The sequence below is a fragment of the Nesoenas mayeri genome, assembly GCF_963082525.1.
Source record: "Nesoenas mayeri genome assembly, chromosome: Z".
Classification (NCBI taxonomy): domain Eukaryota; kingdom Metazoa; phylum Chordata; class Aves; order Columbiformes; family Columbidae; genus Nesoenas; species Nesoenas mayeri.
In genome coordinates, this window is record NC_137542.1 from 34,486,161 (window position 1) to 34,509,477 (window position 23,317).

Consider the following 23,317-nt stretch of genomic DNA (forward strand, 5'->3'; position numbering starts at 1 on the left):
GATGTGGCTGAAAATGTCCCAGGGTAATGTGCCTTTTGCTTGGCCGCTGTTTTGGGTAGGACTACCTTTTATTCTGCCCTATTGCTGTGCAAACAAAGGCAGCTTTTTCCTCTGCATACAGCATGAGCTGCTCCAGATGGCTTGACCGAAAGTTACTTCTTATTGTCTGGCAGGCTGATTTCTGTGTGAAAAGGAGGTACTTGCTCCCTTGTTTTGAAGGGCAGCAGCTTGAGGGGGTAGAGAGAACTATTGTTTGTGCCATGTCTAGGAGCCTTTCTAGTAAGGAATTTTAATTAGAGAATGGCCTGAACAAAATATTTGTCTCAGAGTATGGGGATTGATTTGATCTGTGTCCCTGGGCTCTTTAAATCAACCTGGGATGGCAGATTACTAACACCAAGAGCAAGGGCAACTGTTAAGAAACACTTAGAGAGCCAAGTCTGATGTCTGGGAGAAGAAATAGCTCAGTAACCCTTCACACATGAAATACTTGTTTCTGGTATTGTGAACAGAGCAGCTCTGTATGTCAATGTAAGTTGCTGTTGCCGAAGAGGAAACAAAGCTAACTCAAACTGTTCTAAAACCATGTGTTAAAAAAAAAAAAAAAAAAAGTATTTCCTAATGCAGTCTCTCTGCAGGATGGTTAACAACTCATATATTCATGGGAATTCGCTGCACTTCCTATTTGTGTACCTCTGCTAGTGTTAGGGAGCTTATAATAATTTAGCTAAAGCAGTTGACTTTTTGCTGAGGAAAAAAAAATCAGTTATTTTACCTAAGGTACCAGAAACTCCCCAAGGGGGTCCCTTTGAATTGGACACTCAAACTGTTACAGCAAAAATGCAGCTGTGGCCTTTTAGGTGAAGAATCGTAAAATCCAAAAATCCACATCAGCATATGTAACCAACAAAAACTGTTGTGTGGCATTTTTTTTCATTCATATCCCATGATGCCAGTGTCTGGTCAGTTACCCTGGACCTCTGGAGACAGATGGAATGGCACCAGGGAGCAGACAAAGACAGTGGTGAGGAAATGAAAGTGCACTTGAAGCCGTCACTCTGGACACATGTACTGAATCTCCAGGCTTTAGTTGTTCTCACAGCTGTCTTCCATCATATCAGTGTGTCATGTGTTTTCAGGCAGCTAAAAATAGAGGCTCCTTGTGTATGTGACACATAGGAGCTGTTGTCTAACATCAAGAATTTTTGTCCAGATATTGGCACATCTAAAGCATACACAGTGCTACCAATGAACACAAAGGGTCAGGTTTGCCCTCCCAGTGTGAGGCCATAGACTCTGGGTGTGCTTTTCTTGGTTGAATTTGGATTGAGTTGTTCCAGCACACCATCACTTTGTGTGTTTTTGCTGGCTGACTTTGCCAGCTGACCTAGACTTTGATGATCTGAGTTGTATTTAAACAAAGGTGACAAAACCAATAATACACAGTGGGCCAGACTGGCAGATGGTCTTTGACTGGCTGTTATTGTCTCTGAAAACAGAGCAGTTAGGCCACAGCATCTAAATTTGCCTCTGAGATGCAACTGACGAGCAATTACAAATAGGTGTCTAAGTGGCTCTGCTTGCCCTTATTAGTACATGTTGCTGTTCTGGGCATCACAAGAAGAACATCCAAGTTAATGTCACCTGGTATTTCAGTAGCAGTTAATCAATGAGATCAAATGCTAGGAAAGATTTTTAAAAGGGATGGAGAACCATCTATAAGATAAATGTTACTATGACACAATATAAAACAGTGGATTGTCTCCCTTTTCAATATGGAATACGGATCTAGGCCTTTCCTCTCTGAAAGGGGGTAGCAGAACTGGAAAAAGTTTGGAGAAGGGCAGTTAGGATATTTAGAAGTGGAATGACTTTCACAGAAGGAATATTGGGGTAGGATGGGACTTGTCAGCTTGGAAAAGAGGTAAGTTGGTGATATGACATAGGTCTTATAGAGTTGAGTGGCCCAGGAAAAAAGAGATCAAAATTGAATGTTTGTTGTGTCTTCCAGTGCAAAAAACACAGCACCAAATGCAGCTAACCATAGCAAAGTTAAGAAAAAGGGAAGAGGTGGTTTTTTCCAGTGATGTGTCAGATGGTAAAGACTTGTGGATGTTCAAAACTCCAGTTTACCATGGAAGAAATTCATTGAGGATTAGGAAGTAGAAGTTGCCTGAGCTGAAAATACATGGAAGCTGGAAAGTTACTTGGAAGTATCCTACGTTCTTGCCCTTCACTTATTTTTTCCTAACATGCACTTATTGTCCCAGTCACAGAGGTTACTGAGATAAACAGACTTAGTCTGTATGGGCATATCTCTGCTGATGTTCCCGTATCTCCAGACAGGGAGTCTGAGAGCAATGCTCAAGTGTAGCATGAAACCAGTGCTCATGGAAGAGCATTGCTTTTTCTGTTACAGTGAGCTTGGCCATGCCTCTGAGTACTTGCAGTATTGTAGTGTCTCAGGCTGAAAACCAGTGTTTTTGTTAGTGATATTCAGGTAGATATTCATGCCAGACAAATGAGTCTGCAGGTATCTGTCATCCCAGGCAGTTGTGTGTAATCACCTCAAGCCTCATGTCAGGGTCTGGGCAGAAGGCTCCTTGCTGTGGCTGGCTGCATGTACAGCACATGCTGTGATCAGGTTCCAGGCTGCAGGTGGGCTTGTTTTCAAGAGTTTTCTGGGAATGCTGTTTACAATGGTCAGGCAGGTGATGGGGCAGGGACAAGCAGTACCAGTCTAGGAGGTCAAACTGGCTGCATGGTGTAAATCAATGAGGACTTGTTGACCTTGGTGGTATTGTGCCAGGTGGCCCTGCTTGGGGCCTGCAGCTCATCCAGACTGTGTCCCATGAGCTGCATTCACTTTGAATTGTTCTTACTCCCTCTTCTGACTCAATTCACCCCACCCAGCATGAAGGGGCTCCACTACAATTTGGGCAGTGTGCAACCAGGAGAAGCGGCTTCCATGTGAGAGAGCAGGAACCACCCACAGCACTGGAGGAGAAAACTTAAGAGTAAAGTATTGGTGAGGGCACATTTCTTGTGCATGCACAGAAGAGATTTCCCACTCTATTACATTGTGACAGGGGGAAATGTGCTTTCCCTGGTATTTACTGTTGATGTTGTATTCAATGGGATTCTCGTCTCTATAAAAACAGATGTGTGATTTGAAGGAGAGTGGCAAGATCTTCTCCTTTTGCTAATCCTGTTCCTATCCCTGCTAACACTCTCCCACCTCCTCCTCCAGTTGCTGAGCATGAAGAGCTGGAGCGACATGAGGCAAGAGGTGATGTTCCTGACCAACGTGAATGCCTCAAATTCCTCTACGCAGATCTACCAGGCTGTGTCACGCATTGTGTGTGGCCATCCTGAAGGTGGAGGGCTCAAAATTAAATCCCTCAACTGGTATGAGGATAACAATTACAAAGCACTGTTTGGAGGCAACAGCACAGAAGACGATGTAACTAACTTCTATGATAACTCCACAAGTAAGTGTAACTCTAGTATGGCCTAAGGTCTCATGGTTGTCATTGCTAGTGTTTCCCAAACTTCTGTGGTTGAAGGCAGATGGTCCTGAGGGACTGCGTACTTTCTGCTCTTTCAAAAAGGCATGCACGTGCTGCCTTCTGCATATCCAGTGAGGATATCAACATGTGAAGGATTCCCAAGGGCCTTTTCTAGAGTCCACAGAAGGCTGTGCAGTGGATCTTCATCAGGGGGAGAGGGAGAACAGTCATGTGCAGCCTTTGAAAATCTGGCCTCTTCTGGATGAATTTTGCTCTTGCCTTGCAGTGGGGTTGTGGGAGTGGTGCACAACTAGCAGTGTGACTCTTAAAGCTGGAGGGTACCTGGGTGTTACATGTTTGGGCAGATCACAGAGACTTGGGCTAAAAGGGACTTCTTGTGGACCTTTGCAGTAGAGGAGGGGTTTTGTTGTCTGATAAATGCTGTCCTTTCAGCTGTGACTGTCCATGTAAGTGGGCATATGCCTTTGCCTTCTGCAGTTGTTACCATGCTGTTCAACTCCTTGCCCTTGTCCTTTCCTCCTCAGCACCCTACTGCAATGAACTGATGAAGAACCTGGAATCCAGCCCACTTTCCAGGATTATCTGGAGGGCCTTGAAACCCTTGCTGATTGGGAAGATCTTGTACACTCCAGACACACCAGCCATAAGGAAGGTCATGACTGAGGTAACTCTAGCTGTGTCCTATGATATTTAGAATGATCTATGTCCTCTGGCTTAGTTGCTCTGTGTTAAGTTGGACCTAAACAGAAGCCTATAAAGGATTGCTTGCAAGCAGAGCCTCCCTAGTCTCTTGCATCCCATGTACTTGCTGTTGAAGGCTCAAGGGAAGAAGGCCAGGCTGAACAATTTTTCTAGACTTGACTGGAAGCTTTCCTGGTGGTGCCTTTTGATTATCCATAGGCTTTACATTTCTGATGTGGGATATGGGAGTGGGGAAGACATTGATCAACCTTGAGGTTGTCCTTCCTCTACTCCATTGCAGGCTGGTCAGCAGATCCTTAATCATTTCCTATTGTGGTCTACCTAGTGTGATCTCTAATTCCCCAGGCTCCCTCAGCAAGACTCTTCTAGCATGTGGGGAGTGGCTGCCTCTGTGTGCCCTTCATCTCCAGTGCAAAGTCATTCTCCACCAAGCCTTGAAAAGCAGTACTCAGCCACAGGCATCCACACACCCTGTTTTTGTTTTCCTTCCAAGTGCACTTTATTTTCCCTACTCTGGTCCTTACAGAAGCTGAGCTGCTGTTTGCATATAAGCAACACTCAGTACTTTACTTGACAGGTCAGTGCACCCACTCAGCCTGCAGTGGATCTCTGCCAGCTTTTGGAAATAACCTTCCTCTCCACTTCACCAACAGGTGAACAGGACATTCCAGGAGCTGGGTGTGTTTCGTGACCTCGGGGGGATGTGGGAGGAGATAAGCCCGAAGATTTGGACGTTGATGGAGAGTAGTCAGGAAATGGAGCTCGTTCGGGTCAGTATGCTGTCCTTGCCAGAATCACCACTGTCATCTTCTGCAATAAGTGATGAAATGTTTATTTTAGATGATCTGTCAGTACTGAGCTGGGCAGATAAATACTATGGATGGGACACCTTCTTGAAACATGTGATTGTACCTGTCTTGCATTATGCTTGATACTCCATTCTTCTTGTAACAACCTGTTGCAAATGGAGGCAGTGCAGGTTTAACACGTTACTAGTCGTCTTCTGAAAGGAAATGGGTTATTTTCTCCAGTGTTGCACTAATGTGGTATGAGTAGCTGGCTTGTGGTATTTTTGTAAACTGAGGACCTGTGAGGTTGGTGACATGTTCAGCTCCTTGTGCTGTGCACTTCTCCACAACAGTGCTCTCAAGATAGCAGCAAAGCAGGTTGACCTGCTGGAAAGCTGCACTGCAGAGAAGGACCTGAGAGTTCTGGTCAACAACAGGTTGACCATGAGTCAACAATGTGCTTTTTTGGCCAAGAAGGCCAATGGTATCCTGGAGTGCATTAGGAAAAGTGTGACCAGCTGATCAAGGGAGGTTATCTTCCCCCTCTACTCTGTCCTGGTGGGGCCACATCTAGAGTACTGCTTCCAGTTCTGGGCTCCCCAGAAGGACAAGGAATTACTGGAGGGAATCCAGTGGAGAGCTACAAAGATGATTAGGGGCCAAGAGCATCTTTCTTAGGAGGAGAGACTGAGAACTGGCTCTCTTCAGCCTGGAGAAGAGAAGGCTGGGAGGGGATCTTACGAATACTTATAAATACCTGAAGGCTGGATATCAAGAGGATGGGACCAGACTCTTCCCAGTGATGCCCAACAATAGGATGAGGGGAAACAGGCACAGACTAAAGCACAAGAGGTTCCATCTGAACACGAGGAAAAACTTCTTTACTTTGAGGGTGCCAGAGCACTGAAACAGGCTGTCCAGAGAGGGTGTGGAGTCTCCTTCTCTGGAGATATTCCAGTTGTGCCTGGATGCATTTCTGTGTGATCTACTCTAGGTGAACCTGCTTTAGTAGGTGGGTTAGACTAGATGATCTCCAGAGGTCCCTTCCAACCCTAACCAGTTGTTACCAAGTACGGCATCCTAGGAAAAGTATGCAGGTTAAAACTCAGAAAAGGACAGCCACCTAGAAGAACTTAGCTGAAAGAAAAATCACTGAAAGAGAACCAGTCTTGTTTTTTAACAAAATCAGGACAACAGTGATTGTGGGATTCTTATGCCTAGATGAAATCCTGGAAGGTGCCAGGTGGCTTCGTGCCCCATTGAGTGCAGTAGGACTTGAACGGTTATCATGCTAGAGCTGAACTTAGATGCCTGGCAGCGGTATAGCACAAATGTTGTGAAAATTTGATTTGGAGTTGCATGGTATACTTAATTTAGAAATACCTGGGTGTTCATGGGAAAAGAGCAAACATCACCCTGTGGCTGATCACTTTATAACATGCCGTGCATACTAGACCATGAAGGAGGGTCTGGGAGTCCTGTGCGGTGACTAGAAATGACGCACACTGGGACACAGACGAAGATGTGTGCACAGAGATCTTGTTCAAGAAGCAACACAGAGCCAGGCAGAGCAGTGATCTGAGCCAGGCTGAGACCCTCTTTATTAGCCATTGACAGTTCATAGGATTTACAGATACGAGCCTGCACTAAGATGTTACATAAGACGTTTTTCCAATAATTGTTGTTAAAACACACCACACTCACGTTATGTTTGTTTCAGTTACATTCCCACTCATTCACAGACCAGGCCCAAGGACATTCACATATCATACATACAGGGGTGGTTTTCCAACCCGAGATATCATTCTCACTGGCCTGGGCTATCAATTCTTACACTCATAAAAAACATACTTCTGTATAATCTGTCCAAGGCCCTTTAGCTGGAACTGCACATCCTGCTGTTCCCACAGTCTTGCTCAGATTTGACATGCTTTCTACTAGCCTCTTGGATCCCTGGGGCATTGTGCTTGGTGTTAGACCTGGATGACTGTGGCGTTATCTGCTTAAGTAGTACATTTCACTGTTGCTTCCTTCAGGTGCATCTCTGAGGGGTAGATCTTTGCACTCCATGCTGATATCATCAGAAGCACAGTGATACAAAACTAGGATAACGCAATAGAAACAGCTGTAGAGTAGCTCTCCCTCCTTTTTCTGCAAGGCAGCTGGTTGGGTGTCATAGTGCAGCTGTTACACAGAGATCTCTTCAGGTCTTTGAGCCTTTAAGTTCTTTCCTTGTTTACCCCAATGTGATGCTGTACTGACTAGTTTCTGACCTGCACTGTTGCACTTCCCCATCAACATGACGTACTAGAGGGTCAGAGACATAATTTTCATCATTCCTGTGCCTCTGTTAGCTTTATGAATGTTAATTCTGTAGATGTTGGAATCAGGGAAATGAGAATCAGGGCCAGCAACTGAAAATGTAGCTGTCTGCTGCAGAGAGTGCAGACAGGAAGTCAGGGTTTTAGGTATTGGTTTGCAGTCATATCATTTGAAAAGTGAATGTTGCTGCATTTTTATTTTTCTTTTAAATGACCCAGAGGTTTTTCTGGTTTTGTATTTTGTGCCTCTTGTTAACACTGCTGGCTCTGGTAGTTAATTCTTGATCATCCCAGCAGTCTGGTCTCCTGTATTGATGCAGTAGCAGGGGTTCATTTGTTGTCACCTGCTGCAGTTCACACAAGCAAGTACCTCAATGTCAATGCCTGGGCAGCTCGCAGGCAGTAGTCCATTCAATTTAGAGGTGCAGTGTAGATCACTTGTATGTGAATAGGCTGAAATTTAGTTAGTTGCCTGTTTGTGGCTGACTTTATGGGGGAGTTCAGTCCTTTGCTGTTAGCTGCTGAGGCTACCATGCTGCTAGGTGACCGATCATCACTTCCCAGCTTCCTCGGTTGTGCAATCTATTTGGCTTGTTGCTTCTCGCTGAAGGAGAGGCGAATGCTTTGCTTGGCCCTTTTTGATGGTAATGTGGCTGCTAACTTCAGGCAGGGAAACATGTGTCCTTGGAGTTAAGTAGTGTTGATGTTGCCACAGAACATGGTAAGACTGTGAGCCCCTTCCCTGGAGGTGTGGTCTTCTTTCTGCTGGGGACGGTTGATGGAGCCAGCCTTGGGAAACCACACGTGAAGAGGGAACCACGCAGCCAATGCCTCTTTGTTTGGATTTCCCTTTTGCATGTTTTACTTTGCCAGCTTGGCCTGTTCTGTTTTCCTAGTTTGCAATGCTGTTTTTGTAACTGTGTGACCTTCTAGTTTGCTGGTAACAGGGGATCATGGGGAAGCTCCTCACCTCTCTGTTTCATTCTTTGTTCTGGCAGGAAATCCATTTCCTGTTTTTATTGGTTAGGATTTTTACAGTTTTCTCTCTTGTGCAGCCTTTTTGGTTTGTTTTTTTTTTCTCTCCCCTGCTTAAGTTTGACTGTGTCCTTTACAATTAATGCTCCCTTTCTGTTTGCCCATACATTGTGTGCCCAGAGGACTGGTTTCTGCTTCGATGCCAGGTGCTTCTACCTAGACTGCACTTGTGTGGGGTGTTGTGCACACACGTAGTGGGGCAATAGCCCACCCTCAGAAGGCTAGCAGTTAAACTAGGTGAATAAAGCACTGTCTCAGATAGAAGAACAGGGAGGTAGGGCATTATGGCTATACAGGGCTGCTTGAGTTGGCCCTGATGGCACAACAGCAAAATATGTAAGAATAGCCACTCAGGCTCTTGTGCTGGTATTTCTGTTACACGCTGTGACAGTTCAGCTTCCAGCCAGGCCACAGCCCCTCTACACTCCCTGTGCAAAATCTGGATTGCATGTGCAGAGTGCAAAGCTGTGTGTGGATCTCTGCTGCCCTCTCCTTGAGAGAGGGGTGACAGGACATGGAGGCAGCCAGCCAACCTGCAAAGCACGTCTGATGGTGTAGCTCTGCAGAGAAGAGGCCCATCCTTTGCAATGGGAGCAGAAGAACCAGTACCCCACTATGATTATCTCCTCAGTATGGCAGATGGCCACTCCCTGCACCTTTTAAAAAGGCATTTTCCCCAGTAGTACTAGTTTTCATTATGAGAGAGGAGATCTAACATTATTTCTCCTTTGAAAACAAAATATCTGCAGACGCTGCTGAAAAGCAAAGCTTTCTGGGACCTGCACTTGCCAGCTTCCAACTGGACAGTGGAGGACATTGCCCGTTTCCTGTCAAACAATCCTGAGGACTTTGAGACAGCAGATGGCTCAGTGTATACCTGGGTGGACGCCTTCAATGAGACAGACCGGGCTATCCAGACCATCTCCCGCTTCATGGAGGTGAGATCCTGCTAGTGTGGGCAAGGAGTTGGGGGAGGCCAGCAGCTTCATCTTCACTCATGCAATGGGGTGTTCCTTGAAAGGGAAGATAGATGTTCCTCAGTCTGTTTTCTGTAAACAACCAGGTGCTAGTAGGGCAGAGCACACAACATGTTAGAAAATATCATTTATGACTAAATATCGGTGTAGGAACTTAACTGTAGGCCTTGTTCTTGAAGCACTTGCTTTGGCCATTGCGTATAGTTTCCCAGACTGCTGCTGCTGGGCAACTGAGAGCTGCTGCTTGCTTCAGCAGTGTAACAGCTTGTGTTTCAGTCTGGATTTTAGCTGAGGACTATGGTGAAGCCAGTAGCTGCTTTAAGCTGAGGAAGACATAGCAAATAATGAAATTTGTTTTACTTTTTACTTGGTCATCTTGGCAGGTGAATGCAAACAGAAACAGGCCTTGGCTTGGTAGGTGCCTGGTCCAAAGCCTTCAGGTCTCTCCACTAATTTTTAGAGAGTTTGAATCTAGTTTATTGGTAACAGAGAAAATAAGACTATCTATGGAAATCAATGCTTGGATGGGGTTCTGTAGCTAGTACTGCAAAGCTATCTAATCTCTTGTCTAGAAAATACCTTTGCTGGGATATTCCTCAGTGACATAACTTTGACAAGCAGGAAAAATGACTTCTCTAGCAGCTGTCTGGGGTACCATGAGCTATTGCAAAGTAGTCTGTCAGTGCAGCCATTTCTCAGGTGTGGCATTACCATTGCAGAGTTCTGCTTTTTTTTCCCTCCCAAATGTAAACAAAATGTGTTCTGCTTTGGTTACTTATCCCATAAACACTTCCAAATCCGTCCCTGTCTAGTGTGTCAACCTGGACAAACTGGAGCCTGTGGCTACAGAAGTCCGGCTTATAAACAAGTCCTTGGAGCTTCTGGATGAAAGGAGATTCTGGGCAGGCATAGTCTTCACTGAAATAGCTCCTAACAGCATAGAGCTCCCTCAACATGTGAAATACAAGATACGCATGGACATTGATAACGTGGAAAGGACTAACAAGATCAAGGATGGGTGAGTTGTGACATGCTGTTTTATGAACAGTTTCTTATGGGGGATTTGGTGATGAGGATTTCTAACGGAAAGGTCTTGTTCCCTTGGTGCAGGTACTGGGATCCTGGTCCACGTGCTGACCCCTTTGAGGACATGCGCTATGTTTGGGGAGGCTTTGCCTACCTGCAGGATGTGGTAGAACAGGCCATCATCAGAGTGCAGACAGGCACGGAGAAAAAGACAGGAGTTTATGTGCAGCAGATGCCATACCCATGTTATGTGGATGACATGTATGTATGCAGGCTGCTTCAAAAGCTCCCTTGGAAGGCATAGACTTTTGTCACTCCTCAGACATAGTATCTATCCCTACTATCAGTAGCAGGGGCAGTCTCCTTAGTTTTCCTAATCCCTGGAATTGGGGCACTTGTATGGAGGCTTTAGATATGTAATGACTTGCAGAGTCCTTTCCAGAAGGAGTCTGTACAGGACTTTCACATACAGAGTAGATTGCTGAGATATGACCATATCTGTAGACCCAACACAGGAAAAAATAGCACTGGGAAGAAAGCAGAGACGTAGGCATGGGAGAGCGGAAAGAGGACAGTTGAGAGCAGTCCCTGGGAAAGACAGGTCATTACACTTGTTCTTACCCTGAGTGACATTTGTAACTCCAGCTTCCACTGCAGGCTGAAGATGTGCTTTAGACCCATTAGCCTCATACTGAGACACTACTCCTGTGTTGCACTCTATGCCTCAGCTAGTTTGTGCAGTGAAGTCTTAGATGTCACCATGCTTTGGTGGCCATTGAGTGGTACCTGAAGTCTCAGTGATGTTTCTCACTGTGTCCTCCTGGCCCTTTTCCTTCCTTCTTTCAGATTTCTGCGTGTTATGAGCCGCTCCATGCCTCTTTTCATGACTCTAGCCTGGATCTACTCAGTGGCTGTGATAATTAAGGGCATTGTATACGAGAAGGAAGCCCGTCTGAAGGAGACGATGAGGATTATGGGACTTGACAATGGCATCCTTTGGCTAAGCTGGTTCATTAGCAGCCTCATCCCTCTCTTGATGAGTGCAGGCCTGCTGGTGCTGATCCTTAAGGTGAGTTGGCTGGTTTTGTCTGCGTCAGCATAATGTAGAGCCCTGAGAGCCTGCTAAGCAGTGGTCTGCACTGACATGCTGGGGAGGAGCAAGTGAGTGTGCATTGACCATAAACTTTTTGGAAACAGGATTTTAGAACAGAACAGACCTAAGCAGCTGAAAACAGCAAGGAGAGGCTGTAGCAGATTCAGTGCTCTTGAAAAGGTTCCTCTGATACTGTCCCACATCTGGGAAGGCTGTTGTGCCAATTGCAGCAAGCCCAGCCTCCCCTGAGCAGCCAGCTATGCAGATCTGCTTGTACTAGAGCCACCTTGGAGAGCCCTTTCAAAGCCTGATGCACCTGTTGTTCTCCTCCCAGGTGGGGAATCTGCTGCCTTACAGTGACCCTAGTGTGGTGTTTGTTTTCCTCTCAATCTTCGCTGTTGTGACCATCCTCCAGTGCTTCCTCATCAGCACTGTGTTCTCCAGGGCCAACCTGGCAGCTGCCTGTGGGGGCATTGTCTACTTCACACTGTACCTGCCTTACGTGCTCTGTGTTGCCTGGCAGGACTATATCAGCTTCTCACTTAAGATCTTTGCGGTAAGTCTTTAACTGCCTTCGTTACTGGGCCTTCACCACTTGGCAGCTTTGTAGCTGGACACTGATAGCAAGGGGGGTGGTGGCAATAGGAGGATAATTTTCCAGTGTAAGAGGCTATCAGGGCTGAGCTTGGTGAAGAGGTTGACTCAACCTGCAAGGAGCTGTTGGGAGGTTTTTGGTGGCTTTGGTAGTGGAGATAATTCAGCTAGACTGAGTTGCCTTGATCTCTGTATACTTGGATGCTGTAGCACCAGATATGCAGGCTGAAGGAACCAGCTGCCTTTGCACAAGACTTCTGATGAGGGTGGCTCTTAGTGATCTCTTCCCTTGCATAAAAGTCCAAAAAGCAAGGGAAAGAAAGCCAGGAAACAAACAATTCTGGGTGGTGGTCCAGCAGAGACTTCAGGCCTTGCTTGCTTGCTAGAACCATGACCACAGAGTCTGCCACTCTCTTCCTGCAAATAAGGTCATGCTTTTGGGACCTTTGACTTTTTCTATAAGGCTTCTGAACTGTGTCCCTTAGCCTTGTGCTAGAGCTGAGCTGCCCAGTTGGTGAGTAGTTGTCAAAAACTTAATGCATATTCATGCCTCTCATTTGCAGAGCCTGCTGTCCCCAGTAGCCTTTGGCTTCGGTTGTGAGTACTTTGCACTGTTTGAGGAGCAGGGAGTTGGTGTTCAGTGGGACAACTTCTTTGAGAGCCCATTGGAAGAAGATGGCTTTAGCATCACCACATCTGCTGTCATGATGCTGTTTGACACCTTCCTATATGGGGTCATGACCTGGTACATTGAGTCTGTCTTCCCAGGTGAGGTGTGCTTCTGAGGGAGTATTAGGTCTTCACACTTACAAATAGATCCTTTCATTCATTTACCAAGGTGCAAATTTGGCCCATTTTTAAGTGAAGCTGCAGAAAGATCACAGAGGAAAATCACAGGCCGGCATCACAGCAACGTTGTTACTACAGATGGCAATGACTGTTACCCAGCACAGAGGCTGTGTGCCATTATGGTGGTGGCTGAGCTAGTGCCAGATGCTTTGCTGCAATTCAACTTTTACCTTCTCTGAACTGCTGAGGCCACAGACCTTGCTGCAGGGGTGGAGTTGAGAGTATCAGCACCACATGTGGCTGCTTAGCACCTTCCAGCACAGGGCTTTTAACCTTAAAGTGGAACCTGGGAAAGGAGATGTCTCTTACCCCTAAAGTCTGGCAAAGTCTTGGTCAAGAAAGAACTGAGTCCTGCCTAACCTAGATGCTTACTGACGGTGGAATACTTCCCTTCTTGTCTTAAAAGCTAATACAAGAAAAAGCACAGATGCAATCAGGCTCATGTAATGCTTTTCTCTTCAGGCCAGTATGGGATTCCCAGGCCCTGGTACTTTCCTTTCACAAAGTCCTATTGGTTTGGTGAGGAACCACAGGAGAGACGGCACCCTCATCCTGATCAGAAGGGGCCTTCAGAAGGTGAGTACAGGGGACAGAGCCTTTTCATAATGTAGTGTTGTGGTCTGCATTTTTGAAAGTAGAGTCCAAAGATAGCAGGACTGGCATAGCTAAGGTGAAATCGTCATCCTTTTATTTTAAGAGTTTGTGTATGCTGATCAGATGCATGTATCCAGGTAAACCTGAGGCACTTTGCCCACTTGTATGCAGGTGGGTACTCCAGCCTCATGGGGTTGAGAATTCCTCTCATTTTTGCCAACCCCTGTTCACACTGAAGATCTCCAACTTCCAAATGAGCCCAGTAGAGAGAAAAGAGCTAAAGGACAACTTTCATGGAGGTTCCTGTCCCTGAGGAAGAAATTGGGTCAGTTTTTCACATAGCTCATTTCTCCTTGGATCTCCATATACTTGGCAAATGTGATGTTTGTTATAACTCCCACACAGCTGCTCTTAAAACCTATTGTATCTCTCTCTCCCTTGCTCTGTTTCCTTCTAGTCTGCAAGGAGGAAGAGCCTGTGCATCTGAGCCTTGGTGTTTCCATCCAGAAGCTGGTCAAGGTTTATCGTGATGGCAAGAAAGTTGCTGTAGATGGTCTCACACTGAACTTCTATGAAGGACAAATCACCTCCTTTCTGGGACATAATGGAGCAGGGAAAACCACTACTATGTAAGAGCAAAGGAATGCTTTAAGACAGTTGGGAAAGTGACTGAATACTGCAGTTCTTATCAATATTATAGAGGTAGTGGTACAACTTCAGTGTGGGAGCTGCTGCAGACTAGGGTACTCCACTGATTTCAGTGAAGCTCTGCTGACTTAGCCTAGTTGTGCAGCTGCCTCAGAAGATGCACAGATACAGGGGACTGAGACGGGATGTAGTTCGAGTTGAGGCTGTGCTGAATGAATCTAGGGGCAACACTTTTTAGTAATGCCACTTGTGATTCTGACTTAGCAGTGTAAGGAAATGGATTGGGACTGAAAGGACTTTTAGAGGAAAAGGTATTTCCTTCAGTCAGAGTCAGGTGGGTGTGCTTTGATCACTGTTAAAAACATTGGAGCTGATCTTTTTAATCTGTTAGGGAGATATTTCTCAGACTACTTTCCTGATGTGGGAGTTCTGCTCAGCTTCTACCCACTCTTCATTCATCCATCCTGGCATATGAAGCAGCCAACTTCCTCATAGTGAAACCTGCTTATCTGTTGCATTTGTCTTTCAGGTCCATCTTGACGGGCTTATTTCCCCCAACTTCGGGTACAGCCTTCATCCTGGGCAAAGATATCCGCTCCGAGCTCAGCACCATCAGGCAGAACCTGGGTGTCTGTCCACAACACAATGTGCTGTTTGACTTGTGAGTAGCATCTCTGAAATGCATGGCTGGTGTTATCCAACACATGTTTGGGTTCTTTAGGAGACAGTAGTGTGCTTTCAGTTACAACAGTCCTATCTTTATCTGTGTGTGTGGTGTGAGACAGTGGGATGTCTTGAGATTGGTACAAGGACATTCTGTTTATTAGCACATTTATATGTGCCTGTGAATTATCATCAAGAGCCTACACTTTCATCTTTCTCATGTCTTTGAAGAAATCTGCTCTATTAAACTGAATTAGGCCAAATGTTTCTTCAGTGCCTAGTGATGTGGGATGTTTGGGGTCAAGCACCGTTTAAGGGGGATTATTTACATTGACGCTCAATGGCGACGCCTTGAAATCAGGCCCAAGCTGAGCACACCCAGTCTGTTGCTCCTTCCTGAAACCTCAGCCTTAAAATATGTTTTCCTGAGCAAACAAAACATGCCTGCTGAAATGCTGATGCAAGGGATGAATCCTAGGATGATGCTCTCAGCTGTCACCTAAGCCTGCTCCTGTTCCCTAGGCTGACTGTAGAGGAGCACATCTGGTTCTATGCTCGGCTCAAAGGTCTGTCAGAAAAGAAGGTGAAAGAGGAGATGGAGCAGATGGCAATGGATGTTGGTTTACCCCACAAACTGAAAGCGAGGACAAACAAACTCTCTGGTAGGTTCACCTGCTTTTACAGTTCTCAGCTGCTTCCTCAGCCCCAGAAAAACTCTATTGGTTTTCACAGAACCTGTATCATGGACCTTGGTTGGGCCACCAATTAAGTATAAACTATCACATGATTAAACACTTAAGGAAGTCAGTTATTAAGTACCTAATCAGTATGTCTTACAAAATTTAACAATCTTACACAATCTTATGCTGTCTAATGGCCATAAGTCACTCACATTCTCTGAGTATTTTGTACTTGTTTCCATCATGACATAGTTCAGCTACATGTGATATGTTTTCCAGATGTGTTTGGGTTTTATGGGTTTAGGTGAGAGTGGCTTAAACCATAATCTTCAAGTACCTTGCTGTTTGTGAACCATATGTGCATTTCTTATGCTGACTTCTTTGTGTTCAATGAGTGTCCTGGAGAGTTCCTCCCTGTTGTTCAGGAGTGGCAGGATTCCTGTATTAGTCTGTACCAGATAGCTGGGGGACTGAGACTGCTTTGACTAAACTGTCAGCACAACCTGTGCATTTGATCTTGGGAAGGGAGAACAATTGGCCATAGGTTGACTTCAGTATTGAAGAGTGTAATATAATTCCTTGCTGCTGTATCTGGCACACTTCCACAGGAGTGGTGTATCTTGGGGACCTATTTCTGCAGCTTCAGGCTCTGGAGACCTGTGCCTCAGATCCTCAAATATGGTTAGGCCTCCAAGTTGGTGACCTACCGCTGTTGAGCTAGTGTGATTCTCTTATTGAGGGGCTTGCAAGGCATGATTTTCTGCAGTAGAAGGAGAGTTGGACTTCACTGGGAGAAAACCATCCAGATGAATTATCCCTTATCCTGAAGTTGATGGGGCCCTGAAAACCTGAAACAGTAGAAGTGCTTAGTCTTCTCAGTATGCAATTCTACTTTCTCTTAGAGAGCTCATTACCCACTGTGTTGCAGCTGTTGCTGTTCCTCTCATCTCTGCATCAGCCTGAACACCTCTTTTTCTTCTTGTGCCTGTCAGGTGGCATGCAGAGGAAGCTCTCAGTTGCCTTAGCCTTTGTTGGTGGCTCCAAGGTTGTCATTCTGGATGAGCCTACAGCTGGGGTGGATCCTTATTCTCGCAGAGGGATATGGGAGTTGCTCCTGAAGTATCGGCAAGGTATGTGGTCTTTTTCTCTACTCCTAATGAATGTGTTATGGAAAACGAAAACTGACCTGATTTGTGACTGTTCTCAAAGTAGCAATGTGGCTTTGCAAATCTGTTGTTGCCTGCACTGAGGAAGGAACAAAGACTATGCAGAACAAGGGTGTTCTGATCTCTCATCTGTGTACCTTTCTCATCCTGTTCATGTCAGAGCTCATGAACAAAGTTCCTCATGGGGTTACAAGGGCAGTTAAAGTCAGAAATTCACCCTTGGTATGCAGCAGTGTCCTGTTCTCTGTGTGGCCAGCCTTTCTGACGTGAAATTAATCTGCCTTTTCTGAGCATGACAAGGACCTGTAGAGAGTGGGGAGGATAAACCCATGGCAGCAGTTGTGAACCTTTTTCGTACTGCTTTTCTTGTTCAAAGGAGCCTGCGCTTTCGTCATCAACCTCCCATCCAACTTCATGGCTTGTGACTTTGGATTGGGAACATGGGAATGGTTGACTTACCAGCAGTGTCTTCTGTTGCTTTCTTCCAGGCCGCACTATCATTCTCTCCACGCACCACATGGATGAGGCAGACATTCTGGGGGACCGGATTGCCATCATTTCTCATGGCAAACTCTGCTGTGTTGGCTCTTCCCTCTTCCTGAAGAACCAGCTGGGAACAGGCTATTATTTGACCCTGGTCAAGAAGGATGTGGACTCCTCTCTGAGCTCCTGTCGAAACAGCAGCAGCACAGTGTCCTATCTGAAAAAGGTACAGCTGACCCTTCCTGCACATATTCCTTCTTCCTTCATGAAATGTTAGGTTTATGGGAAGCAGGAGGTAAGATTTCTACACTGTAGAATGTCTCAAAGAGAAATCCCTTATTCTCCACAAGAAGCATTACCTGCTTGTATAGGTACCATGCCAGATCATGTCTGGTTAAACTGTTGCATGGGACATACACCTCGATTATAGTTTCCTTCAATGCTGGTGCTCCAAATTTTACTGGAGAAATACAGAATAGGTGAAACGCACGCTTTTGTAACACTCACTTCGGTAACTGTGACCTCTTGTATTTCAGCCCTTTGCAGTGGGGTATGTCACAGTTACTTTGACTCCTGTGTGGAGTATCCAGCATGTTGCAACATCTGGTTGGAGTTGCCTAGAGTGCAGCATATGGTGGGCCCCTTTTTGATTAAACAGCAGGAACCAATGGTTGTCTTCTGTTTTGTGCCCAGGATGACAGTGTCTCCCAGAGCAGCTCTGACGCTGGCCTTGGCAGTGACCATGAAAGTGATACACTGACAATAGGTGAGGCTTGGAAAAGAACATAAGATTCAGTCTTCCTGCTGACATGGCTCTATCTTTGACCTTGGACAACTGCCTTAACCTCTTGCCCCTGTGTAGCCACAATCTGGGGACAAGTATTAAATTCACAGGGGAGGTATTTAAAAATCTCTAAGTAGTAAAACCTTTTTCTTTGGTGAGTCATTTTGGGTTCAAGCTGTCCTGAGATTTAATATCCAATGATTATATATAATAATTGCTAGACCTGTTAGCAGTATGTAATGTTTGCTAGAGAATTGTACGTCAGTGACTTGCAGTATTGCCAGAAGCATGTAAAAGCTCTCCCAAATTCTGCAAGTAGAAAGAATAGCTAGTCTTGGGTCCAGGATTTCATCCAAGCTTGTGTTAAATGTAAAAAGAAAACAGTCTATTTCCATGGAAAGTCTGCTTCCCAGAGATGTCCCATTTTCCCTCCTTTTTTTTTTTCTCCTCTGATAAGGTTTTCCAGACTTGGCTCTTCTTTCCACATAATGAATAACAAGATGAACACCATGTTTTACTTTTGGTTCTTCTAGATGTCTCTGCAATTTCAAATCTCATTACAAAGCATGTTTCTGAGGCCAGGCTGGTGGAGGACATTGGTCATGAATTAACCTATGTCTTGCCATACAAGGCTGCTAAAGAGGGAGCTTTTGTAGAGCTGTTCCATGAAATTGATGACCGTCTCTCTGATCTTGGCATTTCCAGCTACGGCATCTCTGAAACCACCCTGGAGGAGGTAAGTGTGCTGAAGGTTGCCTTTTGACTTAAAGTTAGGCGAAATGAATCATGGCAGAAATAAGAACAAGATGGAGCTTTGTGTTCCTCTCCAAAATGGATTGTCTTCATACCTGTTTTAAGTGTGTGCTCAGAAGTGTGCATTAAAAACTGAAATGTAGTATGAACAAGTGTAGACAGGGCTGTTGTACTCAGTTGCACTTCACTCAGATCTGAAGAAGGCTGGCCCCCAATTTGCTTCTAAGGTAAACAACTTTGGGGTATTTTTAGGGATGCTTTGTGCTGCACTTAACTGAAAACACATATTTCAGTACTGGAGACCATACTTCACAGCTGCATACCTTTGCCAGGGATGTTTGTAGGGTTTGTTCTTTGTTGGCTGTGTTACAACTGACAAGTCTCACTTTTTTTATCACAGAAGTACCATGCACTTCATCCCGTTTATGTGAAATATATTTTTGTTTTAAAAACAAGGGAAGCTGAGAAGGTGGTGATGTCACTCACTGAGATTGCCCTCTAGGTCCTCCCACATCTGTGAAGGCCTTGGCTGCTATCTGCAATTTGATTTTTAATTTTTTTTTTATTTTTTCTGGTTTAGGAGATTCTGTGGGACAGACCCCACAGAGGTGCATATTCCAGCATGAACAGGAGCATGAGCACTGTCAGACTAGGAGCAGGATGTTTCCCCAAATGTAGTAACTAGGTCTTTATCTGACACATGGGAAAAACCTTGTATGTGAGAACTGACATGGGAAATGGGGAATGCCTGGTATATGTGGTTATGGGCTGGCTTCTGGAAGCTGGAGAGAAGACACAAAATCCATGTCCCCATCATGCAGGGGATAAAACCCTGTGTCCTCTGTTCTTGTGCTACATCTGTTGGTCTTGTGCTCTCTCATGGCATCTCCTGAAGCAGTCTTTGCAATTTTGCTCCTCTTGTTATTTTCACTGACACTTATCACTGCTTTTCAGATTTTCTTGAAAGTGGCTGATGACAGTGGTGTGGATGCAGAAACCTCAGGTGGGTGTAATTGTCTTGTGCAGTGTTGAAGGGGACTTCAGAGGGAGGTACTCTTTTGTATGGTATTTGTGCTGTTTATCACAAGGCAGACCAAGCCTAAATAGTTCAGAAGTAAAATCTTGGTGCAGGGTGTAGCTCCCAGGGGAATAAAGGGTCTAGTGGGTATCTCAAATGAGGAGCATTCCTGATCTCCCCAGCCTTGGGCAGGTGGGTGACCTTTGTGTATAGCAGCATGTCTAGCTAGATGGTGACACATGCGAAGGTGTGACAGGCCCTGTTTCAGACTGAACTGGAACTCTTCAGTGCTAATATTTTCAATTACCTAAAATAGCTGTTCTTAATATACTTAGTGTGTCCTTTTATATACTGTGACTATTGTTGGCTCAGTGGTAGCATGTTTATTTTATAACAGTGGAGAGTTTCTAGTGTTTGAATGTATTGTGAATTCCTTGACTGACATTATTGTTTACTCTGAGAAATAAGAAAAACTCTTGACAGGGTCAAACTGCAGTAGGGATCAAACGACTTTTTCTTCCTGAGAGCAGCTCACTGCACTAAGTGCTTATGCCAGCATTTCCTGATAAACTAGTGCTAGCAAATGGTGCCTGGAGTCATATGCATAGTAAGGAAGAATTGTCTTTCAGTGACAGCAGCTTGCCGCTTCCATGGATAAATGAAAAACAAGTGTCTACTGCTCTCGAAGAAGCTTCTCGGACAGCACACAGAAAAATAGTGTATAAAACATGTGATCCTTGTAGAGAGACATTCTTTGTTTTACCTGTGCTGGAGTCACTCCAGATCAGCTCCTCAGTTTTAAAATGGAAGACTTGGAAAACGAAAATTATATTGTTTTGATTTTTCTGGGGTTAATTGGAGATTAACTGAAACAGTTCAGATAATCATAACTGCCTTTGTTTCAGATGGGACACTGCCAGCCAGAAGGAACAGGCGTGTGTTTGGAGACAGACAGAGCTGCCTTCGTCCATTTACAGAAGATGATGCATTTGATCCTAATGATTCAGACATAGATCCAGGTATTGCTGGGCCTCAAGCCTGTTTTCTTCTTGCGAACACTCTTTCATATTATAAATACTGCAAATTTTAAGGCTTAGAATACCAAAGGAGTGGTAGTTTATTTGCCTTTAAGAACAGTGGGCAGTGCAGTATCCACAGCCTGCTCAATCCTCCCATCCAAGGCTCAGAGAGATAAGGGTGAAAATGCATTTATGTGCATTTCTGTTGCTGTCTTTGGTTACCATACTCTTTTATTTTTGATGAGTGAGAGTAGCTGTTCCAGTCATGATCGTGTGTCTCCAGCACAGAAGTGCCCAGAGAACATCTCTGAGCTTTTTAATAAGGGTCATATCTTCTTGCTAGCAGAATCCAGAGAGACGGACCTTCTCAGTGGCATGGATGGAAAAGGTTCCTACCAGATGAAGGGCTGGAAGCTCACCCAGCAGCAGTTCATGGCTCTGTTGTGGAAGAGGCTGCTTATTGCCAAGAGAAGCCGCAAGGGATTCTTTGCTCAGGTGAGAGCACCCGACATGTGCGGGTCCCCCAGCAGGGTCAGCTCTGGACCATGCACTGTACTCAGAGTTTCAGGTGGGCAGAAAACATCAAGGGAATACAGATAACCGAAACTGGTCACTGTATATCTGAGCAAAAGGAAGCCTGTGCAAGTGAAAGGAGTTACATGATGACCAAATGGTTACAGTGTTCTTGCACAACAAGAATGCAGCTGAGGTTCAAATTCAAACTTGGCCCTGAGCAGCATTTACAGGCTGAATCCTCTGCATCCCATTTCAGTGCCATGATTGAGTGCTAGGATAGGTCTTGTATTGGTGTCCAGTAATGCCTTGGTGTAAATAGCAAAGACCTTCCTTGGGAAACTTTCAGAAAATTTTGATCCATTAAGTGACTCACACATAGTTCCTGGTGCCTCTGGGAACATCCACTTTAAAAAGGACTTGCTCTTTCCTTGCAATTTCAGATTGTGCTGCCTGCTGTCTTTGTGTGTATTGCTCTCATGTTCAGCCTGATCGTTCCTCCCTTTGGGAAGTATCCTAGCCTGGAATTACAGCCCTGGATGTATGATGAGCAGTACACTTTTATTAGGTATGTTTCTTGTTGCCTAGAAGTGTTGCTAAATCCTGTAATTCTGTTCTTCTCCACAAACATGAATTACCTGGGTTCCTTACCAGGTTGCTTTAATTTGTCTTCTGTGGTTAGCTCAGAAGAGTCCTTAGCTCAAGAGTCCTGGTATTTTCTTTTTGGACCTCTAAATCCCAACTGCAACTACTGGCAAGGCCATAACCTGAATGGTGCTGTGATTCCATTAAGGAGCTAGGCCAAGCATTCTTCAAAGGAAAATCTCCACCCACATAATTTTCCTGAGCTCTTTCACTGTGCTCTCTGCCTTGCTCTGCTGCTGCTTTTGCTGTGTGCCTGTTATCCCACTGATCTGATAGTGTTTCTCTGCCGTACCCATAGCAATGATGCTCCAGAAGATGCAGGTACTCAGAGGCTTTTGGATGCGCTTCTCAATAAGCCAGGTTTTGGGACACGCTGTATGCAGGGACACTCCATCCCGTAAGTAGAACTCTGGGCTGGGGAGAAGAAGCCCAGTCGTGGCTTCTGGTCATCCAGTTGATTTAGCCACCTCTAGGGAATGAGAGTCATGTATGGCCAGAGCAAAGTTTAAGCTGAAAGAGTTGCCATTACATTCAGTTTTTCTGCTCAGAACCTTTTAGAAAATTACCAGCCCTCAGCATGGTGTGGGAGTGAGGTTTGAATGCAAATCCTTACTGACAGAGATAGAAAGGAGACAGTAGTCTCTTCCTCAGTTTACTGTTTGTTCCTGAATGTGGAAAAGGATGTAGTCATGTTGCTGTATGTTGTTGACTGTAGCTATTCCCCTTCTACAACCTTTTGTTTCTAGCTGCACTAGAAACCTGGGTTAGCACCCCCACAAACAACAGTAGAAAGAGTGAAGAGCCAGACAGGATTGGTGTTGTTTTCTAGCTCTGCTGCTGACTTGCTGCATGGCCTTGGGCAAATCACTGAAGTTCCAGGGTGTAAGTGGAGAAGGGGTATGTGGAGTCCAGGATGATGTGTCTCTAGCCTGGAAGAACTGCAGCTCCTGTTCACAGGATGATGGGAATGGGGGCAAGGAGCCCTGTGTTCTGGCCAGTGGTGAAAAGTAAGCTGTATCTTGCAAAGCAGACACAGGAGCTGGGTTATTCCACCATGGGGCATGGTGAAGAGGCTTCCCACTGATGCTGCCTTTGGTGACAGCAGTATTCTGGTGCTCCAAAGGCAGAAATGTCATCCAAGAAATTACTGTCTAACATGATCTTCAAATCAGAGAGTATCTTTAGTTAGAAGAGATGCATAAGGATCATTGAATCCAACTCCCTGCTCGTCACAGGACTACTTAAAACTAAATCATAAGGCTAAAAGCATCATCCAGATGCTTCTTGAACTCTGGATGTTTTGTGTGTTGGGATTGACTGAAGTATATCACTCACATGCTGTGGAGCAAATGAGAAGAGGGGAGTGTCCAGCACTACTCAGTGTTGGCCAACATTGGTCTCTTTGGCACTGGGATGTGTTACAAACTGCAGGTTTC

The 23,317-nt window shown here is 45.2% G+C and overlaps 1 protein-coding gene across 1 annotated transcript in view; it reads left to right on the forward strand.

The window, feature by feature from the left end:
- ABCA1 (ATP binding cassette subfamily A member 1) overlaps positions 1-23,317 on the forward strand; it is a 97,669-nt gene that overhangs the window by 58,299 nt on the left and 16,053 nt on the right. Inside the window, exons 9-30 of the mRNA XM_080362069.1 lie at positions 3,251-3,491; positions 4,055-4,194; positions 4,886-5,002; positions 9,126-9,314; positions 10,166-10,371; positions 10,464-10,640; positions 11,226-11,448; positions 11,807-12,028; positions 12,630-12,834; positions 13,378-13,491; positions 13,967-14,138; positions 14,687-14,818; positions 15,343-15,482; positions 16,493-16,630; positions 17,155-17,375; positions 17,843-17,915; positions 18,467-18,669; positions 19,641-19,689; positions 20,610-20,723; positions 21,070-21,218; positions 21,680-21,804; positions 22,180-22,278. Coding sequence (XP_080218195.1) covers positions 3,251-3,491; positions 4,055-4,194; positions 4,886-5,002; positions 9,126-9,314; positions 10,166-10,371; positions 10,464-10,640; positions 11,226-11,448; positions 11,807-12,028; positions 12,630-12,834; positions 13,378-13,491; positions 13,967-14,138; positions 14,687-14,818; positions 15,343-15,482; positions 16,493-16,630; positions 17,155-17,375; positions 17,843-17,915; positions 18,467-18,669; positions 19,641-19,689; positions 20,610-20,723; positions 21,070-21,218; positions 21,680-21,804; positions 22,180-22,278 — 3,449 coding nt within the window. The remainder of the gene's footprint in view (positions 1-3,250; positions 3,492-4,054; positions 4,195-4,885; positions 5,003-9,125; positions 9,315-10,165; positions 10,372-10,463; positions 10,641-11,225; positions 11,449-11,806; positions 12,029-12,629; positions 12,835-13,377; positions 13,492-13,966; positions 14,139-14,686; positions 14,819-15,342; positions 15,483-16,492; positions 16,631-17,154; positions 17,376-17,842; positions 17,916-18,466; positions 18,670-19,640; positions 19,690-20,609; positions 20,724-21,069; positions 21,219-21,679; positions 21,805-22,179; positions 22,279-23,317) is intronic.